Source organism: Pimephales promelas, chromosome 19, assembly GCF_988280905.1.
Source record: "Pimephales promelas chromosome 19, fPimPro1.hap1.1, whole genome shotgun sequence".
Taxonomy (NCBI): domain Eukaryota; kingdom Metazoa; phylum Chordata; class Actinopteri; order Cypriniformes; family Leuciscidae; genus Pimephales; species Pimephales promelas.
Window position 1 is genome coordinate 273,240 of NC_142787.1, and position 25,066 is coordinate 298,305.

The following is a 25,066-nucleotide window of genomic DNA, read 5'->3' on the forward strand; positions in this document are numbered from 1 at the left end:
CCACGTGTACCAAGTGCGCATGCGCGTGCTCAGAGCTAGCTTACGCTTGACTTCCGGTGAGAGGAAGGCGCTGGTTTATATCTTCAGGAGCGCAACGCTATCCAGCGCGTCGAGAGAATGGCCGGAGCCGCGGGCCTGTGATCGCACACTCACACACGCTTGTCAACTCGAGGAACGCGAGCGTCTGTCAGCATGTCCAGCGGCGGCTTCGCGGCACAGAACGGCGCCGGAGGCTCGTACACCAACGGTGAGTGAACTCGCTATTGCTCGCGCTGCTGTCGCGTCTGAACGCGTCGTAGTGAACGCTTGTGTTGTCGGGGTAGTGAACGCTTGTGTTGAACGCGTCAGGTGCTCGTAGGCCGCGGTCTTCAGAGTTTGGTCACTTCACTGACGCGACGAGCCGGAGCGTTCCAGTGCGTCGCGTCGCTCGATGAAGGCCAAAACCTGTTATCATCAACCGAGTAAAGTTCATAACTTCAGAACGACCCGTCAGAGCTGATCCGAACACACGGCTGAACCGACTCAGCAGAACGGCTCGGTCTTCAGTGCTGGTTCGGTCTGATCCACCGCTGTCAGAGTCACGAGAGATTCAGAGTTTCACTCCGGGCTTGACACTGATTTATCGATTCGTTTCTATTTCGATTCACAAGAGTGGGAGTCGGTTCAGTTCTGATCTTGTTTGGTTATAGTTCAGCTTTAAAGTACATGATATTTCCTTTCAAGTAAATAATCTTCATGAATTAATGATGTAAACTATACAGGGAACCTGTCAATCACTATATTTCTATAATATTACAGGTTAAAACCAACAACAACTGATCTCCATATATTCAGACAGTTAAATTGCACGTTAGGCAGCTTTTATTACAGTAATAACATTATATGTATTTAATGGAATAATTATGTTCCTTCTCCAATTTAATATTGAATTTTAGACATTTAAATGGTGGCTGTCATAATTGTTTTAATGACAAAATTATTGAAAAATGGATTGAATATTGTAGAACTGGTTCAACTGAGATGATACAGTGATCTGACACACAAATGAAAAAGCTCAAACTTTGTTTCATATGTAAGTATCAAATCGCAAAGATTAATGCGATTATTGGATGACAGGAGCTACGAATAATGTTCAGTGAAGTTTTGTTCACACATCAACTGAAAACAGGAATTGATGTCTCAATATCATTATGAAGATGACAATCGATTAATTTCAAGAAAGAACTCTAGTCTTTCTGGCCGTAGTGCTTTAGAGCAGATCAGGCCATGAGGTCTGATCTCCTGAAGAGGGGCGGGAACTCTAGAAGTGGGCAGAGTCTCCGTAAGAGGCGGAAACTCCAGAAGGGGGCAGAACCTCCGTAAGAGGCGGGGAACTCCAGAAGGGGGCAGAACCTCCGTAAGAGGGGCGGGAACTCCAGAAGTGGGCAGAACCTCCGTAAGAGGCGGGGAACTCCAGAAGGGGGCAGAACCTCCGTAAGAGGCGGGGAACTCCAGAAGGGGGCAGAACCTCCGTAAGAGGGGCGGGAACTCCAGAAGTGGGCAGAGCCTCCGTAAGAGGGGCGGGAACTCCAGAAGGGGGCAGAGCCTCCGTAAGAGGATCAGAGTTAAAGACTAGTAACTGATGACCTGTTAATTCCCTGAAATTATTTGCTGTTTTAATCATTCATCACCGTGTAATGTTTGTTTGTGCTGCAGGTCCGTCTCAGAATCCCGTGGGTGTTTACTCCTCTAACCAGGGCCTGATGGCTCCACCACTGACGGGCTTCATGAACAGCCTGACCACCAAAGCCCCGCCTCCAGCCGGCCCGAACACGTACAGCACTGGCCGGCACCAGCCCTCACCTGTGGCTCCGCCCCCCAGCAGTTGGAGTGGGGTGGCTCCGCCCCCAAACTCCTACTCCCTGCATCATCAACATCCCGGGGTCACGCCGCCCCCTGTGGCTCCGCCTCCAAGCAGCTACTCCCAGCATCCTCAGCAGCCTGGGGTCACGCCGCCCCCTGTGGCTCCGCCCCCAAGCAGATACTCCCAGCATCCTCAGCAGCCTGGGGTCACGCCACCCCCTGTGGGTCCGCCCCCAAGCAGCTACTCCCAGCATCCTCCGCAGCCTGGGGTCACGCCACCCCCTGTGGCTCCGCCTCCAAGCAGCTACTCCCAGCATCCTCTGCAGCCTGGGGTCACGCCGCCCCCTGTGGCTGCCCCTCCAAACAGATACTCCCAGCATCCTCAGCATCCCGGGGTCACGCCGCCCCCTGTGGGTCCGCCCCCAAGCAGCTACTCCCAGCATCCTCCGCAGCCTGGGGTCACGCCGCCCCCTGTGGCTCCGCCCCCAAGCAGCTACTCCCAGCATCCTCCGCAGCCTGGGGTCACGCCGCCCCCTGTGGCTCCGCCCCCAAGCACCTACTCCCAGCATCCTCAGCTGCCTGTGGTCACACCGACCCCTTTGGCTCCGCCCACCAGCAGCTGGAGTGGGGGCACCCCAGCCCCTGTAGCTCCGCCTCCTGTGGGGAACCACACTGGCCCAGGCCCGTCCAGCACTGGCACCAGAACACCTCCTGTCTTCCAGAACACCATGCAGCCTCCGACAGCCCTGCAGCACGGTACGGACTCACACACACACACACACACACACACACACACACACACACACACACACACACACACACTAGCCCCTGTTGAGCCAGTGCGAGCAGGCTTTAAATGGCGTGTGGGGCTAATAGACTCGGGTCGGGAACACGGGGGGTAATCGATACAGCATAGTATCGCGATATTTTCTGTGGAAATACTGTATCGATATACGGGCACCAAGTATCAATCCTTTTTTGCATATTTAATTATAAAATGATTTACTTTAATGATTAGAATGTTTTACTTTCCGGTTTTCTTCATTGGTTTCTCTATTTTTCTCTGCTTGAGAACATAGGTTGAATCCGAAATCGCCCCCTAAACCCTCATTCCCTAAGTTAGTCCACTAATACTGTTCACTTGAAGGAGTGAATGACAACGAGTGAGCGGATTGAGCATAAGCTGTATGCTACACGCTAATGCAGTGCAATGTGGGACAGAGACGCGATCTGACACGCGTCACATTTTCTCACAAATGTTCATTTAAAACTTCATTTAAATAATTTTAGACAGCTCTTATGAGGACATTTGACAAAACGGACATTTTGCCATAATTTGTGTGTAATGATTTGTTCAAGCCCGAACGAGAACGCGATACTGATGCACGTCTGTTCTGTGGGTTGTGTGTGTGTGTGTGTGCTGTAATCCGGCACTTCTACCGACACAGATAACATGAGAAGTGAAACCCAGTAAATAAGCCGATCAGATTTCCTCCTCTTCTGACTTATGAAGGTCTTATTATAAAGTTAATCTGCACATTTACAAGCGCCGACAGAGCCCAGTTCTAACGGATGGAGAAGATCCAGCTGAGCCTGAAACTGTTCTGTGGTCAGCACAGACGACACTGAACACTATTGAGCAGAACATGTGACCGCTGTCTTATAAACACTTGTGGAAGAGTTCAACATGATGATGAGATGATCAGTGTGACTCTACACAAACGTCTCCGCTAACATTCAGAAACGTGTGTTGCTCCCGCAGGACTCTATCAGGCTCAGCCCGCGCAGATGACCCGACCAGCGGCCTCCTCGTACCCGTCTCCGCAGCTCTACACACAGGTACCACACACACAACATTTTACTGTTATTGATCACTAAAGTATCTAATTATGTTACATAGGCGGAGAACTGGGAACACCAGAGATTTACATCTAATGAATCGGGGTGAGATCTGTCCTGTCCTGTTGTCCGTCAGGTCCAGCCGGCGGGCGGCGCGGCTCAGCTCAGTCCGTCTCTGGCAGCGATGAGTCTGCAGTCCCAGACGCCAGAAGCCCTTCGGGTGGTGAACCTCCTTCAGGAGCGCAACATCCTCCCCCCGGGAGCCGTGACTCCGCCCACTCCCTGCCTCCAACAGGACCTGCAGAAGATCAACTGCAGCCCAGAGTCAGTGTGTGTGTGTGTGTGTGTGTGTGTGTGTGTGTGTGTGTGTGTGTGTGTGTGTTCTGCCCTCCGCTCACTACATGTGTCGTCCTCAGGGTCTTCCGCTGTACTCTGACCAGCATCCCTCAGACACAGGCTCTGCTGAACAAAGCCAAGCTTCCCCTCGGCCTCCTGCTGCACCCCTTCAAGGATCTCTCCGTGAGTGACCTGACCTCTGACCCTGTCTAGACCAGACCTCTGACCCTGTCCACACCTAACCTCCAACCCTGAACTCCAGACCTGACCTTTGACCCCGCCCTGACCTCTCACCCTCCTGACCTGACCTCCGACCCTGTCAACACCTGACCTCTGTCCCTCCGACCCTGTCCAGAACTGACCTCTGACCCTCCACACGTGACCTCTGACCCCAATTATTAATTTATCTGATCATTCATGTCCCCTCATGTCGAATTCCAGACACTCTGTTTACATTCAGTGATGATGAACAGGAGTGTTTAGGGCTCCAGAAATACCGCAGCTGTTTTGTGTGTGTTGGGCTTCTCATGACACGTCTGTTCTGTCCGCAGCAACTCCCCGTGGTGACCTCCAGTAACATTGTGCGCTGTCGCTCCTGTCGGACGTACATCAACCCGTTCGTGACCTTCGTGGACGCCAGAAGATGGAAGTGTAATCTGTGTCACCGAGTCAACGATGGTGAGCGGCGTACACACTCTTCTTCAGTCACGAGTCGCTGTACACTGACGAGAGCGTTTCTGAATGTGTGTTTCATCAGTTCCAGAGGAGTTCATGTATAATCCGGTCAGCAGGTCGTACGGAGCGCCTCACAAGAGACCCGAGGTCCAGAACGCCACCATCGAGTTCATCGCCCCGTCAGAATACATGGTACGGCCCAATGACCTGATGCTGTGATGATGTCATGTCTGAATCAGAAACGTCCTATACGGCTAAACCCTGACCGTCAACAGCTGGAGCATTGCATTATAATACACAGATTGTCACTAACAGACAGAAGTTCTGCATCGATACAATTTTTGTTTTAAAAAGCAGTCCCTTCTGCTCACCAAGGCTAGTAAAGGCTAGTAATATCTAGTAAAGTTTAATTTATACCTGTGATCAAAGCTGAGTTTTCAGCATAATTACTCCAGTCTTCAGTGTCACATGACCCTTCTAATATGATGATTTAATGCTCAAACTCCAATTTCTCATTATGTTAAACAGTCATTTACATTATTTCAGGATTCTTTGATGAATAGAAAGTTCAAAAGAACAGCATTTATTTGAAATAGAACATTTTTTTAACATTTTTAACCCCCCCAAAAAAATCTTACTGATCTCAAAATTTTGAACAGTAGTGTTTAATGTTACAAAAGACTATATTTCAGATAAATGCTGAAGAGATGAGAAAGAAGATACTTGAAAGAACCTTGGAAGAAACTTTTGACTGGTAGTGTATATATATATATGCAGATGTCTCCCTGAACATGTATATGATGTGTGTGTGTGTGTGTGTGTTGTGTCCTCAGCTCAGGCCGCCTCAGCCCGCTGTCTACCTGTTCGTCCTCGACGTGTCCCACAATGCCGTGGAGACTGGGTATCTGGATGTCGTCTGTCAGTCGCTGCTAGAGAACCTTGACTCGTAAGTGAGCGTCATCGAGCCACTGTCCACTTGGGCTGTCAAAATGGCTGAAAAGTTCATGCAAATTTCTTCATTTAATATTAGCAAAATTCAAAATTATATTCAAATTCTAAAGGCGATCCTTAATGTTCTCCTATGCCCACAAGAGGGTGCAAGCGAGGGCAATGAGCAAAATTAAACCAACTCCCTAACCCTAACCCTACAGGCGTGTGTAACCCGCTGTCCGGTGCGTCACGCGTGTGTAACCCGCTGTTCGCCGCGTCAGGCGTGTGTAACCCGCTGTTCGGTGCATCACGCGCGTGTAACCCGCTGTTCGGTGCGTCAGGCGTGTGTAACCCGCTGTTAGGTGTGTCAGGCGTGTGTAACCCGCTGTTTGTTGCGTCAGGCGTGTGTAACCCGCTGTTAGGTGCGTCAGGCGTGTGTAACCCGCTGTTTGTTGCGTCAGGCGTGTGTAACCCGCTGTTCGGCGTGTGTAACCCGCTGTTCGGTGCGTCACGCGTGTGTAACCCGCTGTTCGGTGCGTCACGCGTGTGTAACCCGCTGTTCGGTGCGTCACGCGTGTGTAACCCGCTGTTCGGTGCGTCACGCGTGTGTAACCCGCTGTTCGGTGCGTCACGCGTGTGTAACCCGCTGTTCGGTGCGTCACGCGTGTGTAACCCGCTGTTCGGTGCGTCACGCGTGTGTAACCCGCTGTTCGGTGCGTCACGCGTGTGTAACCCGCTGTTCGGTGCGTCACGCGTGTGTAACCCGCTGTTCGGTGCGTCACGCGTGTGTAACCCGCTGTTCGGTGCGTCACGCGTGTGTAACCCGCTGTTCGGTGCGTCACGCGTGTGTAACCCGCTGTTCGGTGCGTCACGCGTGTGTAACCCGCTGTTCGGTGCGTCACGCGTGTGTAACCCGCTGTTCGGTGCGTCACGCGTGTGTAACCCGCTGTTCGGTGCGTCACGCGTGTGTAACCCGCTGTTCGGTGCGTCACGCGTGTGTAACCCGCTGTTCGGTGCGTCACGCGTGTGTAACCCGCTGTTCGGTGCGTCACGCGTGTGTAACCCGCTGTTCGGTGCGCCAGGCGTGTGTAACCCGCTGTTCGGCGCGTCAGGCGTGTGTAACCCGCTGTTCGGCGCGTCAGGCGTGTGTAACCCGCTGTTCGGCGCGTCAGGCGTGTGTAACCCGCTGTTCGGCGCGTCAGGCGTGTGTAACCCGCTGTTCGGCGCGTCAGGCGTGTGTAACCCGCTGTTCGGCGTGTCAGGCGTGTGTAACCCACTGTTCGGCGTGTCACGCGTGTGTAACCCGCTGTTCGGCGTGTCAGGCGTGTGTAACCCGCTGTTCGGCGTGTCAGGCGTGTGTAACCCGCTGTTCGGCGTGTCAGGCGTGTGTAACCCGCTGTTCGGCGTGTCAGGCGTGTGTAACCCGCTGTTCGGTGTGTCAGGCGTGTGTAACCCGCTGTTCGGCGTGTCAGGCGTGTGTAACCCGCTGTTCGGCGTGTCAGGCGTGTGTAACCCGCTGTTCGGCGTGTCAGGCGTGTGTAACCCACTGTTCGGCGTGTCACGCGTGTGTAACCCGCTGTTCGGCGTGTCACGCGTGTGTAACCCGCTGTTCGGCGTGTCAGGCGTGTGTAACCCGCTGTTCGGCGTGTCAGGCGTGTGTAACCCGCTGTTCGGCGTGTCAGGCGTGTGTAACCCGCTGTTCGGAGTGTCAGGCGTGTGTAACCCGCTGTTCGGTGTGTCAGGCGTGTGTAACCCGCTGTTCGGCGTGTCAGGCGTGTGTAACCCGCTGTTCGGCGTGTCAGGCGTGTGTAACCCGCTGTTCGGCGTGTCAGGCGTGTGTAACCCGCTGTTCGGCGTGTCAGGCGTGTGTAACCCGCTGTTCGGCGTGTCAGGCGTGTGTAACCCGCTGTTCGGCGTGTCAGGCGTGTGTAACCCGCTGTTCGGCGTGTCAGGCGTGTGTAACCCGCTGTTCGGCGTGTCAGGCGTGTGTAACCCGCTGTTCGGCGTGTCAGGCGTGTGTAACCCGCTGTTCGGCGTGTCAGGCGTGTGTAACCCGCTGTTCGGTGTGTCAGGCGTGTGTAACCCACTGTTCGGCGTGTCACGCGTGTGTAACCCGCTGTTCGGTGTGTCAGGCGTGTGTAACCCGCTGTTCGGCGTGTCAGGCGTGTGTAACCCGCTGTTCGGCGTGTCAGGCGTGTGTAACCCGCTGTTCGGCGTGTCACGCGTGTGTAACCCACTGTTCGGCGTGTCACGCGTGTGTAACCCACTGTTCGGCGTGTCACGCGTGTGTAACCCACTGTTCGGTGTGTCAGGCGTGTGTAACCCGCTGTTCGGTGTGTCAGGCGTGTGTAACCTGCTGTTCGGTGCTTCAGGCGTGTGTAACCCGCTGTTCGGTGCGTCACGCGTGTGTAACCCGCTGTTCGGTGCGTCACGCGTGTGTAACCCGCTGTTCGGTGCGTCACGCGTGTGTAACCCGCTGTTCGGTGCTTCAGGCGTGTGTAACCCACTGTTCGGTGCGTCACGCGTGTGTAACCCGCTGTTCGGTGCGTCACGCGTGTGTAACCCGCTGTTCGGTGCGTCACGCGTGTGTAACCCGCTGTTCGGTGCGCCAGGCGTGTGTAACCCGCTGTTCGGTGCGTCAGGCGTGTGTAACCCACTGTTCGGTGTGTCAGGCGTGTGTAACCCGCTGATGAGTGTCACGTGTTTGTTTCGTAATAAAGGCTCCCTGGAGATTCCCGCACGAAGATCGGCTTCATCACGTTTGACAGCACCATCCACTTCTACAATCTGCAGGAAGGGCTGTCGCAGCCGCAGATGCTCGTCGTGTCAGACATCGACGGTAAGATGCTGTTTCCCATCAATAAACGCAGATGATGTTCAGTGATGTTCAGAAGTGACACGGTTCTGTTCCTCCTCAGATGTGTTCCTGCCGACTCCAGACAGCCTGTTAGTGAACCTGAGCGAGTGCAAGGAGGTGAGCGAGTGCTCGAGTTCATCCTATTCAATTCACATTATTTCCCGTCCTTGATTCTGACTGGTCAATAACTGTTTTATTCACAATAAACCGCTTCACCTAATGGTTCTCTGTATCACGACACAACACCCCTAGCAACCACTCTTATAACCGCAAGCAAATGTTCTCATTGATGTTGTTCATTGAAGCTTTTTAAATGAGTGAGTGTTGTGAGAGATTGTGTGTACCTGCATTTGCAGTAGATATAGCATTTCCTTCAGGTCAGTCCTATATTCATAATAAAATATCCGTTAAAATATCCTCTGCGATATCTTGTTCTTTTTACAGTTAAGGGTTTTTTTCCCCGACACGCTAGTCATTTGTCAGTTGTGTCTTGCTTCTTGCTTCAGGAGCTATTTTTTTTCCTGTGAAAAAAAGCATTTTAGGGAGTTTACTTTATAAAAATCGCATTGATGTATAAATTTTTGCCTTTAATATTTGTATTGTGGGGTAACCGTGTTATAATATTAATATTACCGTTTTTTACGTATAGCGCTTTTCACAATACACATCGTTTCAAAGCAGCTTTATAGAAAATGCATGAGTCCGCATTACAGTTTAGAGTGATCTGTAATCAGAGGAGATTGAGATTTCTGGATTTCAGAAATGTACATATACAAATCACAAATCATACAAATCGAGTTACCTAAAAATGTATTAATTTAAACCGTAATAATTCAAGGCAGAATCAATGAGCTTATTGAAATAATGACTACATGTTTGTTAACAAACGACGTGTCCCAGCTATTGAATGGAGTGAAGCGTGTGTGTGTGTGTGTGTGTGTGTGTGTGTTGCAACTGGTCCAGGACCTACTGATGGGTTTGCTTCAGATGTTCAGTGTGTGTGTGTCTGTGTTGCAGCTGGTCCAGGACCTGCTGACGGGTCTGCCGCAGATGTTCAGCAGGACGATGGAGACTCAGTCTGGTTTGGGTCCGGCGCTCCAGGCCGGGTTTAAGCTTTTGTCTCCCACCGGCGGGCGCATTTCAGTCTTCCAGACACAACTGCCAACCGTGGGCATCGGTGCCCTCAAACCCCGAGAGGAGCCCGGCCAGAAGGCACACGCCAAGGTCACACACACACACACACACCCCTGTCAGACTTAGTCATTGATGGATTGGCTAAATTGGCTAAACTGTTTTAGCAACTCTTCAATTTTACAACACTTTATTACTGGTAGCACTTTATTTTACGGTCCTGTTCCCCCGCACTTATAGTATGGGGTAACTTTCATTTTTTGGGTGAACCATCCCTTTACATTTACATTTATTCACTTAACAGATGCATTTATCCAAAGCGACTTACAAATGATAACAATAGAAGCTGTTAAACTAACAGTAGGACAACAATACGTAAGTGCTATGACCCCTCTCAGTTTAATTTATTGCATTTTTTTTTTAAGAATAGAATAGACGAGAAAAGAGAAAGTGTTAGTGTTACTGGATCAAGTGCTGTCAAAAAAGATACATCTTCAGCAGTTTATTGAAAGTGGCGACTGACTCCGTAGCTCTGGTTGAGTTAGGCAGATCATTCCACCAGCAGGGAACAGCCATGGTGAAGGTCTGAGAAAGAGATTTCTGCCTCTTTTATGATGGTACCACAAGATGACATTCGCTAGCAGAGCACAAGTTTCTGTATGGCACATAAGTCTGAAGTAATGAGTTTAGGTAAGAGGGAGCAGCAATGGTTGTTCTGTAGGCAAAAGTCAGTGACTTGAATTTAATGCAAGCGGCAACTGGCAGCCAGTGCAATCCTGTGAGGAGAGGAGTGATGTGTGCTCTCTTCGGCTCATTAAAGACCACTCCGGCTGCAGCATCTGGATCAGTTGTAGAGGTTTGACAGAGCAAGCTGGAAGACCAGCCAGGAGAGCATTACAATAGTCCAGTCTCGATAAAACAAGCACTTGGACAAGGAGTTGTGTAGCATGCTCTGCTAGGAAGGGCCTGATCCTTCTAATGTTGTGCAAGGCAAATCTGCAGGACCAGGCAGTTCTAGCAATGTGGTCTGTGAAGTTCAATTGATCATTAATTATAACCCTAGCTGACCTTGAAGGAGTTATGGATTATGAGCCTAGCTGAATAAAGAAGTTGTGATGAAGTGTTGGGTTGGCCGGGATCACAAGTAGGTCTGTCTTCGCAAGGTTTAGTTGAAGGTGGTAGTCCTTCATGCAGCCAGAGATGTCCGTCAGACAGGCCGAGATATGAGCAGAGACTGTCGGATCATCAGGCTTGAATGAGAGGTAGAGTTGTGTCTCATCGGCGTAGCAATGATAGGAAAAGCCATGTTTCTGAATCACAGATCTTAGTGATGCCATGTAGGTGGAGAAGAGGAGTGGTCCAAGCACTGAGCCCTGAGGCACCCCCGTAGCTAGATGTTGGGTCTTAGATGCCACACCTCTCCACAACACCCTAAAGACCTACCTGAGAGGTAAGACTCGAACCATTGGAGTGCAGTTCCCGAGATGCCCTTCATCTTCAGGATTGACAGGAGGATCTAGTGGTTAACTGTGTCAAGGGCAGCAGATCCAGCAGGATGGGAACTGAGGATTCGGAAGCTGCTCTTGCCAGTCTCAGAGCCTCAATTACTGAGAGCAGGGCAGTCTCGGTTGAGTGTCCGCTTTTGAAACCAGACTGAATGTTGTCCAATAGGTTGTTCTGTGTAAGAAAGGAGGTCTGGTTGAAAACAACTCGTTCAAGTGTTTTTGCGACGAATGGAGCTTCTTTAACCCCAGTGTAGTCAGCTTATAGTACTTAGTATTTCTTAGGCAAGTACACTCTAAATGCACATGCTATATAAACTGCAACCATTACTTGTATAAAAGTTTTATCATGTCCAATACTATATGCTAATGTAACTCCGTTTTGGACACTGAACAAGAAGTTTGAGTCCTCGAAGGAAAAGTTAAAGCTGTTGTTGGTCACTGCAGGAGGTCCAGCATCTTAACCCGGCGACGGACTTCTACAAGAAGTTGGCTCTGGACTGCTCCGGCCATCATGTGGCGGTGGACCTGTTCCTGCTCAGCACGCAGTACTGTGACCTGTCCTCTCTAGGTCAGTCTCACCTCTGTGACCTGTCCTCTCTGGGTCGGTCTAGCCTCTGCGACCTGTCCTCTCTATGTCAGTCTAGCCTCTGTGACCTGTCTTCTCTAGGTCAGTTTAGCCTCTGCGACCTGTCCTCTCTAGGTCAGTCTAGCCTCTGTGACCTGTCCTCTCTAGGTCAGTCTAGCCTCTGTGACCTGTCCTCTCTAGGTCAGTCTAGTCTCTCCGACCTGTCCTCTCTAGTTCAGTCTAGTCTCTGCAATCTGTCCTCTCTAGGTCAGTCTAGCCTCTGTGACCTGTCTTCTCTAGGTCAGTTTAGCCTCTGCCACCTGTCGTCTCTAGGTCAGTCTAGCCTCTGTGACCTGTCGTCTCTAGGTCAGTTTAGCCTCTGTGACCTGTCCTCTCTAGGTCAGTCTAGTCTCTCCGACCTGTCCTCTCTAGTTCAGTCTAGCCTCTCCGACCTGTCTTCTCTGGGTCAGTTTAGCCTCTGCGACCTGTCCTCTCTAGGTCAGTCTAGCCTCCGTGACCTGTCCTCTCTATGTCAGTCTAGCCTCTGTGACCTGTCGTCTCTAGGTCAGTTTAGCCTCTGCAACCTGTCCTCTCTAGGTCAGTCTAGTTTCTGCGATCTGTCTTCTCTGGGTCAGTTTAGCCTCTGCGACCTGTCCTCTCTAGGTCAGTCTAGCCTCCGTGACCTGTCCTCTCTATGTCAGTCTAGCCTCTGTGACCTGTCGTCTCTAGGTCAGTTTAGCCTCTGCGACCTGTCCTCTCTAGGTCAGTCTAGCCTCTGTGACCTATCCTCTCTAGGTCAGTCTAGCCTCTGTGACCTGTCCTCTCTATGTCAGTCTAGCCTCTCTGACCTGTCCTCTCTAGGTCAGTCTAGCCTCTGTGACCTGTCCTCTCTATGTCAGTCTAGCCTCTGTGACCTGTCGTCTCTAGGTCAGTTTAGCCTCTGCGACCTGTCCTCTCTAGGTCAGTCTAGCCTCTGTGACCTGTCCTCTCTAGGTCAGTCTAGCCTCTGTGACCTGTCCTCTCTAGGTCAGTCTAGCCTCTGTGACCTGTCCTCTCTAGGTCAGTCTAGCCTCTGTGACCTGTCGTCTCTAGGTCAGTCTAGTCTCTGCAATCTGTCCTCTCTAGGTCAGTCTAGTCTCTGCAATCTGTCCTCTCTAGGTCAGTCTAGCCTCTGTGACCTGTCCTCTCTAGGTCAGTCTAGTCTCTGCAATCTGTCCTCTCTAGGTCAGTCTAGTCTCTGCAATCTGTCCTCTCTAGGTCAGTCTAGTCTCTGCAATCTGTCCTCTCTAGGTCAGTCTAGTCTCTGCAACCTGTCCTCTCTAGGTCAGTCTAGTCTCTGCAATCTGTCCTCTCTAGGTCAGTCTAGTCTCTGCAACCTGTCCTCTCTAGGTCAGTCTAGTCTCTGCGACCTGTCCTCTCTGGGTCAGTCTAGCCTCTATGACCTGTCCTCTCTATATCAGTCTAGTCTCTGCAATCTGTCCTCTCTAGGTCAGTCTAGTTTCTGCAACCTGTCCTCTCTGGGTCAGTCTAGCCTCTATGACCTGTCCTCTCTAGGTCAGTCTAGCCTCTGCGACCTGTCGTCTCTAGGTCAGTCTAGCCTCTGCGACCTGTCGTCTCTAGGTCAGTCTAGCCTCTGCGACCTGTCCTCTCTGGGTCAGTCTAGCCTCTGCGACCTGTCGTCTCTAGTTCAGTCTAGCCTCTGCGACCTGTTCTCTCTAGGTCAGTCTAGTTTCTGCGACCTGTCCTCTCTGGGTCAGTCTAGCCTCTATGACCTGTCCTCTCTATGTCAGTCTAGTCTCTGCAATCTGTCCTCTCTAGGTCGGTCTAGTCTCTGCAATCTGTCCTCTCTAGGTCAGTCTAGTCTCTGCGACCTGTCCTCTCTGGGTCAGTCTAGCCTCTGCGACCTGTCGTCTCTAGGTCAGTCTAGCCTCTGCGACCTGTCGTCTCTAGGTCAGTCTAGCCTCTGCGACCTGTCGTCTCTAGGTCAGTCTAGCCTCTGCGACCTGTCCTCTCTGGGTCAGTCTAGCCTCTGCGACCTGTCCTCTCTGGGTCAGTCTAGCCTCTGCGACCTGTCCTCTCTGGGTCAGTCTAGCCTCTGCGACCTGTCCTCTCTGGGTCAGTCTAGCCTCTGCGACCTGTCGTCTCTAGGTCAGTCTAGTTTCTGCGACCTGTCCTCTCTGGGTCAGTCTAGTCTCTATGACCTGTCCTCTCTATGTCAGTCTAGTCTCTGCAATCTGTCCTCTCTAGGTCAGTCTAGTCTCTGCAATCTGTCCTCTCTAGGTCGGTCTAGTCTCTGCAATCTGTCCTCTCTGGGTCAGTCTAGTCTCTGTGACCTGTCCTCTCTAGGTCAGTCTAGTCTCTGTGACCTGTCCTCTCTAGGTCAGTCTAGTCTCTGCGACCTGTCCTCTCTAGGTCAGTCTAGTCTCTGCGACCTGTCCTCTCTAGGTCAGTCTAGTCTCTGCGACCTGTCCTCTCTAGGTCAGTCTAGTCTCTGCAACCTGTCCTCTCTAGGTCAGACTAGTCTCTGCGACCTGTCCTCTCTAGGTCAGTCTAGTCTCTGCGACCTGTCCTCTCTAGGTCAGTCTAGTCTCTGCGACCTGTCCTCTCTAGGTCAGTCTAGTCTCTGCGACCTGTCCTCTCTAGGTCAGTCTAGTCTCTGCAACCTGTCCTCTCTAGGTCAGACTAGTCTCTGCGACCTGTCTTCTCTAGGTCAGACTAGTCTCTGCAATCTGTCCTCTCTGGGTCAGTCTAGTCTCTGCGACCTGTCCTCTCTAGGTCAGACTAGTCTCTGCAATCTGTCCTCTCTGGGTCAGTCTAGTCTCTGCGACCTGTCCTCTCTAGGTCAGTCTAGCCTCTGCGACCTGTCCTCTCTAGGTCAGTCTAGCCTCTGCGACCTGTCCTCTCTGGGTCAGTCTAGTCTCTGCGATCTGTCCTCTCTGGGTCAGTCTAGTCTCTGCGACCTGTCCTCTCTGGGTCAGTCTAGTCTCTGCAATCTGTCCTCTCTGGGTCAGTCTAGCCTCTGCGACCTGTCCTCTCTAGGTCAGTCTAGCCTCTGCGACCTGTCCTCTCTAGGTCAGTCTAGTCTCTGCGACCTGTCCTCTCTGGGTCAGTCTAGCCTCTGCGACCTGTCCTCTCTAGGTCAGTCTAGCCTCTGCGACCTGTCCTCTCTAGGTCAGTCTAGTCTCTGCGACCTGTCCTCTCTGGGTCAGTCTAGTCTCTGCGACCTGTCCTCTCTGGGTCAGTCTAGCCTCTGCGACCTGTCCTCTCTGGGTCAGTCTAGCCTCTGCGACCTGTCCTCTCTAGGCCAGTCTAGTCTCTGCGACCTGTCCTCTCTAGGTCAGTCTAGTCTCTGCGACCTGTCCTCTCTAGGTCAGTCTAGTCTCTGTGACCTGTCCTCTCTAGGTCAGTCTAGTCTCTGTGACCTGTCCTCTCTAGGCCAGTCTAGTCTCTGCGACCTGTCCTCTCTAGGTCAGTCTAGTCTCTGCGACCTGTCCTCTCTAGGTCAGTCTAGTCTCTGCGACCTGTCCTCTCTAGGTCAGTCTAGTCTCTGTGACCTGTCCTCTCTAGGTCAGTCTAGTCTCTGCGACCTGTCCTCTCTAGGTCAGTCTAGTCTCTGTGACCTGTCCTCTCTAGGTCAGACTAGTCTCTGCGACCTGTCCTCTCTAGGTCAGTCTAGTCTCTGCGACCTGTCCTCTCTAGGTCAGTCTAGTCTCTGCGACCTGTCCTCTCTAGGTCAGTCTAGTCTCTGCAACCTGTCCTCTCTAGGTCAGACTAGTCTCTGCGACCTGTCCTCTCTAGGTCAGTCTAGTCTCTGCGACCTGTCCTCTCTAGGTCAGTCTAGTCTCTGCGACCTGTCCTCTCTAGGTCAGTCTAGTCTCTGCGACCTGTCCTCTCTAGGTCAGTCTAGTCTCTGCAACCTGTCCTCTCTAGGTCAGACTAGTCTCTGCGACCTGTCTTCTCTAGGTCAGACTAGTCTCTGCAATCTGTCCTCTCTAGGTCAGTCTAGTCTCTGTGACCTGTCCTCTCTAGGTCAGTCTAGTCTCTGCGACCTGTCCTCTCTAGGTCAGTCTAGTCTCTGTGACCTGTCCTCTCTAGGTCAGACTAGTCTCTGCGACCTGTCCTCTCTAGGTCAGTCTAGTCTCTGCGACCTGTCCTCTCTAGGTCAGTCTAGTCTCTGCGACCTGTCCTCTCTAGGTCAGTCTAGTCTCTGCAACCTGTCCTCTCTAGGTCAGACTAGTCTCTGCGACCTGTCCTCTCTAGGTCAGTCTAGTCTCTGCGACCTGTCCTCTCTAGGTCAGTCTAGTCTCTGCGACCTGTCCTCTCTAGGTCAGTCTAGTCTCTGCGACCTGTCCTCTCTAGGTCAGTCTAGTCTCTGCAACCTGTCCTCTCTAGGTCAGACTAGTCTCTGCGACCTGTCTTCTCTAGGTCAGACTAGTCTCTGCAATCTGTCCTCTCTGGGTCAGTCTAGTCTCTGCGACCTGTCCTCTCTAGGTCAGACTAGTCTCTGCAATCTGTCCTCTCTGGGTCAGTCTAGTCTCTGCGACCTGTCCTCTCTAGGTCAGTCTAGCCTCTGCGACCTGTCCTCTCTAGGTCAGTCTAGCCTCTGCGACCTGTCCTCTCTGGGTCAGTCTAGTCTCTGCAATCTGTCCTCTCTGGGTCAGTCTAGTCTCTGCGACCTGTCCTCTCTGGGTCAGTCTAGTCTCTGCAATCTGTCCTCTCTGGGTCAGTCTAGCCTCTGCGACCTGTCCTCTCTAGGTCAGTCTAGCCTCTGCGACCTGTCCTCTCTAGGTCAGTCTAGTCTCTGCGACCTGTCCTCTCTGGGTCAGTCTAGCCTCTGCGACCTGTCCTCTCTAGGTCAGTCTAGCCTCTGCGACCTGTCCTCTCTAGGTCAGTCTAGTCTCTGCGACCTGTCCTCTCTGGGTCAGTCTAGTCTCTGCGACCTGTCCTCTCTGGGTCAGTCTAGCCTCTGCGACCTGTCCTCTCTGGGTCAGTCTAGCCTCTGCGACCTGTCCTCTCTAGGCCAGTCTAGTCTCTGCGACCTGTCCTCTCTAGGTCAGTCTAGTCTCTGCGACCTGTCCTCTCTAGGTCAGTCTAGTCTCTGCGACCTGTCCTCTCTGGGTCAGTCTAGTCTCTGCGACCTGTCCTCTCTGGGTCAGTCTAGCCTCTGCGACCTGTCGTCTCTAGGTCAGTCTAGTTTCTGCGACCTGTCCTTTCTGGGTCCAGCATTTTTGGGTCCACATCCAGCATTCCTGACTCGAGGAGCTGCTGTCACTGGGAGAGTGTAAGCGATCAGGGTTAGAGAGTGTGTAGGGTCAGGTGTGAGCCTGAGGGATCTATAGAGGTAAACTGTGCCGAGAGCAGACATCACACGGTCCGGTGAGATCTCTTATGATGTGTACAAGAGCTTTCCTGCAAGTGATGTTGATGTGTGTGTTCCTGCAGGCTGCATATCCAGGTACTCTGCAGGAAGTGTGTATTATTACCCGTCGTACCACCGTAAGCACAGCCCGGCCCAGACCGAGCGCTTTCAGCGCGACCTGAAGAGGTACCTGACCCGCAAGATCGGCTTCGAGGCTGTCATGAGGATACGCTGCACCAAAGGTGTGTGTGTGTGTGTGTGTGTATGTGTGAGAGAGAGAGTGTGTGCATGCGTGTGCAACTGTGAGAGTCCGTATGCGACTGTGTGTTTGTGTGCGCACGTCGCATCAAACCTGACGAAACACACCTTCCCCGTCTGTGCACACACACCTCCGCAGTGTCCTGGTTGCTGACGCTGTGTCATCTGTGTCCTCAGGCCTGTCCATACACACGTTCCATGGGAACTTCTTCGTGCGCTCCACGGACCTGCTGTCCCTGGCGAACGTGAACCCGGACGCGGGCTTCGCTGTGCAGATGAGCATCGAGGAGAACCTGCTGGACCTGCAGGCCGTGTCCTTCCAGGCCGCGCTGCTATACACCTCCAGCAAAGGTCAGGGCTCATGTGTCTGAGGTCATGTGATTACCCGTGGTCATGTGGTCTTGTTCAAGTGTCTGCTGTGGTCATGTGTCTAAAGTCATAAAATGATCACCTGTGGTCTGAGGTCATGTGATCACCCACAGTCATGTGTCTGAGGTCATGTGATCACTCGTGGTCTGAGGTTATGTGGTCTGCTGCCATGTGATCACCAGGTCATGTGACTTGTGTGTCTCTGTGCTCTTGCAGGCGAGCGCAGGATCCGAGTGCACACACTGTGTCTGCCGGTGGTCAACTCTCTGAGCGACATCTTCGCTGGAGCCGATGTTCAGGCCATCACTGCTCTCCTGGCTAGCATGGGTACACACTCACTCACTCACATACACACACTCACTCACTCACTCACTCACTCACTCACTCACTCACACACTCACACACACACACACACACTCACTCACTCACTCACTCACTCACTCACTCACACACACACTCACTCACTCACTTACTCACACACTCACACACACACACACACACAGTGTTCTGCAGTGATGTGTGTTCTGCTGTCGTCCAGCTGTGGACCGCTCTGTGACGGCTAGCCTGGGGGACGCGCGGGACGCCCTGATCAACGCAGCGATCGACTCGCTGTCCTCGTTCCGCTCCTCCGTGCTGAGCGTCCAGCAGCCGGGTCTGCTAGCTCCCGCGTGCCTGCGGCTGCTCCCGCTCTACATCCTGGCCCTGCTGAAGCATGTATGTCACACACACACACACACACCCCGGCCCCCGGCGCTCAGCTCCGTCACACACTCACTGACGCCCCTCTCTCCTCTTGCAGAGAGCGTTCCGCACCAGCGCTAGCACGCGGCTGGACGAGCGCGTTTTCTCCATGTTCCAGCTGAAGAGCCAGCCGCTGCCGTTCCTCATGCTCATGGTGCACCCGGGCCTGTACCGCGTGGACCAGCTCAGCGACGAGGTCAGTGGGTCACCAGCAGAGAACACACTCCCTCACACTCCCTTCACAGGAGAAACTGCAGGAACACCTGTAAAACAAACGATTATCAGTTTAAACTAAAGCTTGGACTTGATATAGTGATCCTTACAACTCACACAGATCCAGAGATCCAGTGGATACTGACATGCGGCAGGAATAGTGTTTCTTCACACTTATATGAGCCTGATTTCACCAATAGGCAATTAAAGCAAATTAGCCTGTGAACGCTTTATATAAATACAACATAGGTCTAACTCCATGTGATCACTCGTATCAGTGATGTATACAGTATATCGTCATATTATCCAGCCATAACACTTGTGTATTTTTTTGTCAGTGTTTATTTAAAAACATCCAATTATGTATAATATACAATGGTAAATATTTAATTGATGAGTTTTCAATACACTTTATAACATTACTTTTGAAACCTGTTGAACTTGAGTCAGTGTGTGGGACAGTGGCGAGTTCACAGACGCCGGTGAGACACGAGGAGTGATGTTACAGCTTCAATAGGCTCTATACACCATCGCTTCCGGGTTTGTCTCAGCACGCCCAGTTACATCCGGTGCTGCGTCAGAAGCCGGTTTTGCGTTAGGTGGAGATAGTGTCAAATTACACTTGCTGTTTACAAAAATTTTCAGCGGTTAGCGTGAGTGATGTTGACAACACTGAGGCCGTTAGCTGTCACACATTAGAGTAAAAGAGAGAAGGGCTTTAAATTATATATTTCGAGCTACATCAACAACTGAGGGGGAGTATTCTCTCATATCGTGTGAAATCCGACTAGCGAATCAGTTTCTAAAATCGTTGTCTTCGTTTCTGAGAAAATTAATTTTATTAAAGTTTTGCCGCTATACACTGTGCCTGCAGAACGTGCTCGCGGAAGTAAAGAAGCTGGCTGAGATTCTTTCGGACAGACGTCAGCAGGGTTCGTACATAGAGCGTATAAAGGTTCAGCACATAGCTTCTGTGTGTGTTCAGGTGTTTCTTGTATGATGATGATGGTGTGTGTGTTTGTTCAGATGTGTCCTGTATGATGATGGTGTGTGTGTGTTCATATGTGTCCTGAATGATGATGTGATGCGTGTTCTCACACACAGGGGGCGCTGAACATCAGTGAGCGCACAATCCCTCAGCCCAGAGCGCTCCAGCTGTCTGTGGAGAAGCTGAGCAGAGACGCTGCCTTCCTCATGGACTGTGGCACAGTGAGTACACACACACACACACACATACAGAAACACTGCCTTCCTACACTATCCACGATACATATTGTTGCATTTTTGTTTTGCAATATAGCAATTTTCATTATGATTAAGTGCTGTGAAGAAAGAGTTCCAGTGAGCGGCTGCTAGCCTCGATGTCCATCACATAAATAATGAAATCTTGATTTGAAAAGAGAGTGCTAAAAAATATATCCTGTTTAATTGTTTTATAATCCATTACAGTGTACAAAACAATCGTTCTACCAGCAAGACGAAGACTTAAACAATATGAGTCAGTTCAGCATCTGTTAATGCGGCTCTCACACTCTCCGCTTGTCTCTTTCAGGTCCTGTATCTCTGGATTGGAAGGAACTGTAACCCAGTTTTCCTCACGCAAGTGTTGGGAGTGGAGAGCTACGCTGCTGTTCCTCTCAACATGGTACAAGACACTCGCACCGCCTGACACTCACACCACCTGACGCTCGCACCACCTGACGCTCGCACCGCCTGACGTTCCCACCGCCTGACGTTCCCACCGCCTGACGTTCTCACCGCCTGACGCTCCCACCGCCTGACGCTCCCACCGCCTGACGCTCGCACCGCCTGACGCTCGCACCGCCTGACGCTCTCTCTGCGCTCGCACCGCCTGACGCTCGCACCGCCTGACGCTCGCACCGCCTGACGCTCGCACCGCCTGACGCTCGCACCGCCTGACGCTCCCACCGTCTGACGCTCGCACCGCCTGACGCTCGCACCGCCTGACGCTCTCTATACCTGACGCTCCCACCGTCTGACGCTCGCACCGCCTGACGCTCGCACCGTCTGACGCTCTCTCTGCCTGACGCTCGCACCGCCTGACGCTCGCACCACCTGACGCTCCCACCGTCTGACGCTCGCACCGCCTGACGCTCCCACCGCCTGACGCTCGCACCGCCTGACGCTCCTGACGCTCGCACCGCCTGACGCTCGCACCGCCTGACGCTCTCTCTACCTGACGCTCCCACCGTCTGACGCTCGCACCGCCTGACGCTCGCACCGTCTGACGCTCTCTCTGCCTGACGCTCGCACCGCCTGATGCTCGCACCGCCTGACGCTCGCACCACCTGACGCTCCCACCGTCTGACGCTCGCACCGCCTGACGCTCGCACCGTCTGACGCTCTCTCTGCCTGACGCTCGCACCGCCTGATGCTCGCACCGCCTGACGCTCGCACCGCCTGACGCTCCCACCGCCTGATGCTCCCTCCGCCTGAAGCTCGCACGGCCTGACGCTCCCACCGCCTGACGCTCGCACCGCCTGACGCTCGCACCGCCTGACGCTCCCACCGCCTGACGCTCGCACCGCCTGACGCTCCTGACGCTCGCACCGCCTGACGCTCCCACCGCCTGACGCTCCCACCGCCTGACGCTCGCACCGCCTGACGCTCGCACCGCCTGACGCTCCCACCGCCTGACGCTCGCACCGCCTGACACTCCTGACGCTCGCACCGCCTGACGCTCCCACCGCCTGACGCTCGCACCTGGCCTGTAACTCTGAGGTCATGTGACTGACACTGTTGTGTTTTTTAGGATCAGCTGCCAGAGTTGGACACTGCAGAATCGTCCCGACTCCGAGCTCTGATCGACTGGCTGAGAGAACGCCGGCCGTTCCACCCCGTCCTGCACATCATCAGGTCAGACACACACACACACACACACAAATGCATCATAAGTGTGTATATAATGTTACGTGGCATTTGCACAGTAATTTGCACACTGATTACCATTTGATGAGTCCCATTTCTAATGACTAAAGAGATTACTAGTATGAAACGAGTCAAGATTTGATGACCATAACATTCATAGCAGTAGGAACTGATGTTTGTTTATATTCTTGATTAAAGTGGTATCGCTCACTTTTATTGAGGTCTGTAAATACTGCAAGTCAAGGCTGCTGATGAATATTGATTGACAGACATTAGCCGCATTTCCACTGCCGGGCAGGGCTGGGCCAGAGCTAACGGAGCCGAGCCGAGCCAGTGGCCTTGTGCCTCAAGCCGGGCCAGTAGCCCCGCAACGCTGCCCTAAACCCCGCCCCTAACACGCCTTTCTAGATCAAACGTCATACAACCCAGCGGGTATTATGAATAATTTATTTTTTAAGTTAGGAAGATAACATGTATATTACCTCACCGGCCGTGGCTGCAATAGTGTCCTGATTGTCTCGCGAGTCGCCACTAACAGAGCACACCGTCCATCAAGTCGAACCATGGAAAAATCCGTCTCTGAACTCCGCTTTGTCCATTGTGCATTTTGTTACGGCCAGTTCGTTTCGGCCGTACATAAAGTAAACAAGTACACCAAAATGACCTCAAAAATCATCATAATCAACTGAAATAACAAAGTCTAGGGTTTCAAATCAAAAGGGGAAAATCATAATCCGGTTGGGGAGTAAAAGAAGGCTGGTATGGGCTGTAAATCAAAAGGTTCAAATGACTTCGCCAGAGGCTGTCAGTCCAATGGATGAAGTGAAGAGGAGATGTTTAATGTTTAGCTTAGAAAGTTCAGCATCGATGTATTTTGTAACATCCTCGTTTCTTCACACGCCGTGACGTCGTACCCATAGGTCGTAACCTTTCTTCTGCCCAAATGCTCAGAAGGGCTTTGGTATCCTCGACAGACCAGTACAAGCGATTCTCCATTTCAACCAGCGATTTATTTATTTATTTGTTTATTTTATTTTTTTCGCGATATTGCTTCAGATCATAATGTTCCATAACACAGATAAACTCCGCCTTTCACTTTGGGCACGCCTCTAGCACGAGCTGGCCCGCTCCGGCACAAGGTATTCGCCGGGCCAGAAATCAAGCCCGGATGAAGCCCCGGAAGTGACCGTGGAAACGCGACTAGCCCTGTCACGCACTAGCACGGCCCGGCAGTGGAACCGTGGCTACTGATTCTGCACTTGGCGATTAAATATATGAATGGAACGGCTTATAAAGTCAGAAGTAAAGGATGATATTTTGCTTCTGCATCTAAATTAGTGTCTTAAAGCCTTTGTGTTATAATGCGTCATAAAGCTGTTCATACTGTACATCATGCCAATCTTTGAGTAATCCGAGTTAAACTGCATGACCCGTCTCACACACACACACACACACACACCGCGACGCTGACCCGTGTGTTTCTCTTTCAGAGACGAGAGTCCGCGCAAGGCTGAGTTCCTACAGTACCTGATTGAAGACCTCAGCGAGTCTGCGCTGTCCTACTACGAGTTCCTCCTGCACCTGCAGCAGCAGATCAGCAAGTGACGTGTGTGTGTGTGTGTGTGTGACACTACAGCGGGTCCGGCGCGCGTGTGTGTGTGTGTGTGTCTGCTCACAGGCGTCCCAGCGCTCAGCCTTTTCTAATTCATTGCCTTTTACTACAAAAATAAGTGAAAATGTAGGAAAAAAAATTCTTATGACTTTCTTACAACCTTTATAATGAGTGCGATTCAGATGTAGAGCTTCATCACTCATCCTCACACACTCATCTGTCCAGGTCCAGGTGTGTGTGTGTCGTCCTCAGTCATGTTTTAATTTATGAAGGCAATAGTTGAGCGTGTGCTGTCAGCGGGGCCGGCGCAAGCGTGTGTTACACGGGCCACTCCATCTTCAAACATGTATATTGATACACCTATATTATAGTCAGAGATTGTTAATTTTAGTGAAAAACTTTATTCAGATGATGATGATGATGATGAAGGTGAGGAATAAACTGGGACTTTATTATTTTCCCCATGAAGAGATTTTTATGAATGTTTAAATCTGAACGCTTTGGGCAGAATGACAGGAATGTGATCTACAGCTTGACATATAATCCAGAGATTGATCATATCTCCACAGCGGATCAGTGTGTGTGTGTGTAATGACACAGCGGATCAGTGTGTGTGATGATGAGGAGACGAGGACGGACGGGTGGCTGCTCTTCATCATGTGTGCTTGTCATCATTCAGAGGGATATTTTTTTAATGGATAAAGAAATCCTCTGGTTTCCTCAGTCGTTCAGCTCACGTCAGCACTCATGACGATAACTGTGTGTGTGTGAGCGATGATTTGTAAATTCTCTGTAATTTTGTACATGTGATCTCTGAAGGAATGAGCCGATCATTAAAGACGAGGCCTCGCATGAGCTCTACTGAACACGGCTGGCTTTCTTTACGGGTTATGCTTCAACTCTTTTTTTTTTAGTCGTGTAAAGTCAACATAAAATTAACAATCCTTATTTTAATACATATATAGTATATTGTTGTTTATCATAAGTGGTTTATGGGTGCAGATCTGCAGTGATGTTGAATCAGGGGTTTGATCACACAGTTTGTGTCCAGTGGGCGGAGCAACCTGTCAATCACATCAAAGCAGCCAATAGCAAACCACGACCATCCAATCAAATCAAGTGATGCTCATAATCCTAATTATAAGTTTTGATAAGTTTTTATTTATTTCTTTTTTAAATGCATGTATTTTTCTGTCTGTAACACGAAAGTCCTTTGGTAAAACCCTTATGTACTCTTTTCTGTAAAGACCTGAAATATTATTTGGATCATTTGTATCTCCAGTCCATTATGCATTCGTGAAAACGTCACCTTCCTCAAATAATTGCCCAAATCATTTTCATTTTCAAATGACTTGCAATGATGGCAATTATTTTAGGGTGGTGAAGAAATGCAAATTTGAATCTATGTTGCAAAAAGAGACATGAGGATAATTCATAACAGCTGTAACTGAGAACATACACATACACTATTGTTAAAATCAAGGACATTAAAATTTACTGACCTGGTTCATGTTCAAACAGCATAAATAATGTATAAGGTAAAAAAAACAACTTACTTCCTGGCAATATTTAAAACCTGTTTTTGAATAGAGAAGGGAGGAATAATTTTAGGATTTATATATATATATATATATATATATATATATATTAGGGCTGTGCAAAAATTAATTGCGATTAATCGCATCCAAAATAAAAGTCTGTTTACATAATATATTTGTGTGTGCTGTATATAATTATTTTGTATATAAAAATACACACACATGCATGTATATATTTAAGAATTATTTGCGATTAAATTATATATATATTATTTTAGGAGTGAGCCTTGTGTCCGTACGACATTAAAACTTTTTTGTATTTCTATTTGTGGAGTGGAGTTGTGGACCAGGCTAAGTTCAGTGCTCAATGTCCAAGCATAACTTAAGTTCAAAAATATAGTTTTGAC

The 25,066-nt window shown here is 50.9% G+C and overlaps 1 protein-coding gene across 1 annotated transcript; it reads left to right on the top strand.

Annotated features, from left to right (window-relative positions):
- The first annotated feature begins 15 nt into the window (after positions 1-15).
- sec24a (SEC24 homolog A, COPII coat complex component) lies at positions 16-23,987 on the top strand. Its single transcript, XM_039674533.2, has 21 exons — positions 16-247; positions 1,696-2,598; positions 3,605-3,681; positions 3,818-4,005; positions 4,098-4,200; positions 4,569-4,695; positions 4,775-4,884; positions 5,526-5,638; positions 8,343-8,461; positions 8,541-8,596; positions 9,497-9,703; positions 11,560-11,683; positions 17,123-17,281; positions 17,475-17,648; positions 17,883-17,993; positions 18,205-18,380; positions 18,466-18,603; positions 19,725-19,829; positions 20,173-20,265; positions 21,394-21,497; positions 23,000-23,987. The coding sequence occupies exons 1-21, from the start codon at positions 193-195 to the stop codon at positions 23,112-23,114; spliced, it is 3,357 nt and encodes a 1,118-aa protein (XP_039530467.2). The 5' UTR covers positions 16-192; the 3' UTR covers positions 23,115-23,987.
- Positions 23,988-25,066: the final 1,079 nt, after the last annotated feature.